Genomic DNA, 4,895 nt, shown 5'->3' on the forward strand with positions numbered 1-4,895 from the left:
ATTATGCTTCTGGTTGAGAATGCAAATCATAAAATCCCAAAACCTCAACTACTGAAACTGAGCTCAAACCACACCTACTGCCTTCCAGAACATGCCCCACCGAAGTTCCAGCTAGAAAATGGGTTTGTTTTTCCCTGCCCAGAACAGGAGTAAGAGCAGGTTTTCCTTACCTTTGAGCCCAGGTCCAACTTGAACTTGGCCGAGTCGTCCTCCCTGAGCTCTGCCCGCTGCACGCCCTGGGTGTGCATGGCCCCGTAGAGCACCGAGGTGACCTTCAGCAGCTCCTTCACCGCGTACCCGTCGGCCTGGTACAGCTTCTTGGTGTTGAGCTTGATGTGAGCTTTGGTGGCCTTTGGGGAGGAGGGAGTGAATTCATCATCCACAGGAACAAAATCCTCCTTTACCCCTTCCCTCCAAAGCTCTCTGCGGGGTCACCACCCCCGGACACGCAGAGACAAACCCTCCTGTCTGGACACACCTCGTCACGAGCCTGATGTTTCCAGAAGAAATTTTTCTGAAACCTGCACGTCAGAACACCTGCAGAAAAAACTCAAACTATCCATTATTTCTCCCCTGCACTAAGAGAAGCAAAAAAAACCTGTGCACCACTTAAACTCAAATTGAGTTTAAGTGGAAAGTAAGTGCTGCCCAGGTCTTGTGATGATGCTGTAGAGAGGTAAATCTCACCCCTGATGAGTTGCAAGAATAAGATCAATTATCCTAATTTAACTGTCTTCTCTTCCAGCAGCACCTTCAAAATATTGTATTGCTTCTCTCAAATTTTTCCCTGCTATGATATGGGTAATTTTATTCCCTTGTCTTCCATCTCTGAAAAGTACAGACAGACCAGTATGGAAAAAAAAACATTAAAAGTTACAATCTTATTTTTTTATATTTCAAAATAATAAAGGGGAAAAAAGAGCATCTGTCACAGAAAGGACACAAATGTTGCTCTTGAAATTCCTGACTAATTTATATTATAAATGGTCACAAGGAGCCAACACAAATTTCAAGGAGTCCTCCTGGTGGCATAATTAAAAAAGGAAGCAAATGAAAAGTTGATCACCAGTTACGAATACAAAAATTAAGCTTAAAAATGACATATTAAGCATAAAAATGACTTACCATCTTCTTTTTGGCATGTTTTTAAGATTAAGGTTCTGGTAAAATGTTTATCCGATGGAATATCCCACTCAGTGGCAGAATGAATCTATCCATGAGTCACTCATGGGATTATACAGCTTTGGTATTACAGTGTTTCTGGAAGTAATTCACACTCCCCTTGGGCTCTGACAGACCAGAACCTTCAACCTGGGGGTGAGAGACTCAAATATTACAATATTTGGCACAAGTTTTGCCCATGAGCTTCACCTTACAAGGTTCTGCACTGAGCTTCACTGAATAACGGGCTGCAGGAAAGAATTCCTGTGAAAATAAAGAGAGAAAGGGCCACATCTCAAACCATGGATTTAGCTCCAGCTTTTCAAAGGACCTGAGGGAATGGCTGGAGCTGTGCCAGAAATAAAAACAGAGGGTAGTTGGGCACTGGACAGGCTCCCCAGGGCAGGGGTCATGGCCCCAAGGCTCCCAGAGCTCAAGGTTCCAACTCAAGATCTTCTGTGATTCTGAGATTCCTGAAAACTGAAGTCCAAACTTCCAGAACAGGTTACTGATGTTGTACACCCTCAGCTAGGGGAATATAAGACTCACAGGACAAAGATACCTAATTGAAATTTTTGATCAGAATGACCTCAAATGAGCCAACATACAAAGTGGAAAGCCAGGTGTGTTCAGCTGCCTTCCCTTTCAGCAGGAGAAATCTAAAAAACTCATGGTAGAAACAACAGGTATTACATTTTAAGAGAAATGTGCCATTAAATTGACATACTCTATTAAACACCCCCTGTGCAAACATAACTGATGCCCTAAATCATAAAGGACGTTGCTAAAGGCAGAAATTCTGATTTCAGCTCCACTCGAAATTCAGCTCTCCCAAGACAGAAAAATCAATGTCTAGTAAGAGGAAAAAAAATGGTTTTTCACTCAAACACTACTTAAAAAATAAAAAGAGAAAAAAAAAAAAGAGAAAAAAAATAAATGGCCAAGTATGTATATTTTTCAGACTGGCACAGTGGCACTGCTTAGTCAAGAAGGTAACTTCATATTTGGAAAGCTTGAAACACTCACCTTTTTTATAACAATTCTATTTTTAAAGAATAATGAAAATTCACCTCTACTTGTTCTGATGATCAGATTATTAAAATGCAATAGAAAATATAAACATGCAGCAAGAATGGCATCAACAGCCAGAATTTCTCTTACCTTTACAAGCTGTTTTATTATTATCAGAGAGCCAAATTCTGACTGGGATGCCTGACTCTTCCAAAAAAATTTGGTACCTTGGTTTGCTAAGTATGTTTTCATGAATGTATCTCCATGAGATAAACTCATCAGTGGCTTTTTGTTGCACTCTACTTCAAATTTGGATCCAAGGGGGCTTGAGCAGGAGCCAAGTACTGAGCCCCACTAACTAACGCTGGGGAAATGATTAAAAACCCACCTAAGACAGCCCTGCAGACACTTCAGGAATTTTTGGGTCTGGAAAGGAGACACTGGGTAAGTTCCCACAGTGAGCACAGAGCAATACCTAATTTGTGTGGAAAATTAACACCTCTTTGGGTCCTGTTCAGCAAAGGAGAGCAAAACCCCAGCTGTATTTCACAATGATGGATCTACCCTGGTATTCTCTTCTCAGACAAATCTGTCTCCGTCAAATCTCACATCTGCCTCCAGATGCATAAAGCTATTAACTCCTGGGGAGGAGAACTCTGAATTCCATGGGCAGTGAATTATGAAAGAAATGATTAAAAGCTTTTCTCAATCTGAAAATGCTGAAAATCTACAATAACCCCCACGTTAACTTGTAAAATTAACTGAGTGCAGCATGATTAAAGAAATTTCCATTAGTTTCATTTTCTGAACCATAATATGTAATTCTCCAAAACCCTTGGGATTTCTTGCATTAAATCAGCTATTAAAAGGCAAATGTATGCTTGACATTAATTCTGAGTCCATACTTGTCCCTTGTTAAATGTCCTTGACTTGAATTTTCCTATAATTCCAAACAAAATAGATCTGATGGTGCTCCAGGCCTCAAAAAGTGCATTCTGATATATACAGGAAAGTACCATGCTCTGAATACAACAAAATTAAGAATTAAGAGAATTTATGGTGCACACTCTTCACAAACGAGAAGGAAAATATGGTTACAATGTAATCTTACTGTATTTTAAAAAAATCTAAGAATTACAATGAATCTCTGGTATTAGCATAAAGACTTCCATTGCTTCACCTGCAACCCCAGTAAGTTCATTTTACATAATTAAGAATGTTATCTAAGTGTGTGATAACAGCAAAGGCTCACGGTGCACCAAAATAACACGAATTATATGAAGAACAATGTTATTTTACTCCCTGAGACTAAAAAATTTGATGGCCCAATTCAAGTATAATTCATGCATAAAAGGTTTGAGCTGAGAAAAACATGTGCTTTGATCCATGAGAAGGCTCATAGGACATATACCAATACATGATTCTATACCACAATGAAGGTACCAGAGGTTATGACTATTCAAGCACAAAAAAAGAATCAGGCACCCAAAGTTAGCAATAAATATGATGGGATCTCTTCTAAAACAATTTAAATGGCTTCAAAACATTTCCTATCTTCTGCTACCTTTTTATAAATAGCAAGAGATAAGGATATTTTTCTAGCTTTGCAGGGAAAGTGTAAGGGGTTAAGAGAGAAAGCACTAAAGCTGACATGGGACCAGGATTTCAGATATTCATATTTTTAGGATTTCAGGCTGTTCCTGAGCAGACTCACCATGAACTGAGCCACGGCCTTAATGAAGAAAACCCGGTCTTGTTCTGTCTCCACATCAGCAGGAATATCAGTCTGAGGTTCATACCTGCAGAAAGAAGGGGGTGTAGATTCTGACAAGAAATACTCGTGCAGTATTAATGAGACTGGTCCATTTGTGAGGCAAAAATCAAACAAAACAAGCATGGACAAGACTGGTAAACAAATGTTTAGTTCCTGCTGCAGAATGGGGACCCAGGGATGCACACGGTGGGTGTGGGTACAAACTGCAAAACCTGTAAAACCTGACACACCACCCCAGTTCACACTCAGACATCATTTCAAACACGTTACTTTCGCAAACAAAACTTGCAAAAAAGCAAACTGAAAGACTGTAAAATGCCTTAAAAACACCACGAGTGAAATGCAGAAAGTCTCCAGCCTAAAGGAACAAGGGAGGAATAAAAGCAAATTCAGAATTTGGACCCTCAGGGTAACATCAGCATTTTAAAGACTATTTAGGTAACTTAATGCGAGTCATTTTGAATGGTTCTAAATATTTCCCTATTTTGTTACAACAGTATTCAGCAAATTTCAAACAGCTTGCTAGTTAAACTTAATGGATACTAATGAGTAGGACGAACCCAGGCCAAAAAATAGCAATCAGGCAAAGGGTTGTGTCACTGTTGTGTTTTCAACTGCAATATTCTACCTTATGAGGAGCTTTAAAAAAAATAGCAGGGGAGAGAAAATAATGTATAATTTGATTAACATGTCAAGATTCAGAAATATTTAGCTGAAGTCTGTCAATAGGTTAAGTGGGTGTAAAACTACAAGTGGGCAGTAGTAGATTAGGATGGAATCATTTTATTTCTTTTAAACATGTTGTGGATGTGGGACAATACCAGGCTGAACCAATAGTTGTAGCAAAAAGGCAAGAACTGGGTGTATCTTGGGAAGTTCTCACTACAGATTACCCTGTTTGGGTACATGGGCAGGATGGTGATGGAGTCTGAAGAATACAGGAGAGAGA

General features: G+C 39.5%; 1 protein-coding gene across 2 annotated transcripts in view; it reads right to left on the reverse strand.

The window, feature by feature from the left end:
* Window positions 1-3,967, reverse strand: part of CLUAP1 (clusterin associated protein 1) — a 56,448-nt gene extending 52,481 nt beyond the window's left edge. For both annotated transcript variants that reach the window (XM_029957799.1, XM_029957798.1), the window contains exons 1-2: window positions 3,887-3,967; window positions 171-350 (exon numbers count right to left, since the gene is read on the reverse strand). In XM_029957799.1, coding sequence (XP_029813659.1) covers window positions 171-350; window positions 3,887-3,889 — 183 coding nt within the window. In that variant the 5' untranslated portion in view covers window positions 3,890-3,967. The remainder of the gene's footprint in view (window positions 1-170; window positions 351-3,886) is intronic.
* Between the last annotated feature and the right edge of the window lie 928 nt (window positions 3,968-4,895).

Source organism: Manacus vitellinus, unplaced genomic scaffold (assembly GCF_001715985.3).
Source record: "Manacus vitellinus isolate BGI_N305 unplaced genomic scaffold, ASM171598v3 scaffold_12_pilon, whole genome shotgun sequence".
NCBI classification, from domain to species: Eukaryota; Metazoa; Chordata; class Aves; order Passeriformes; family Pipridae; genus Manacus; species Manacus vitellinus.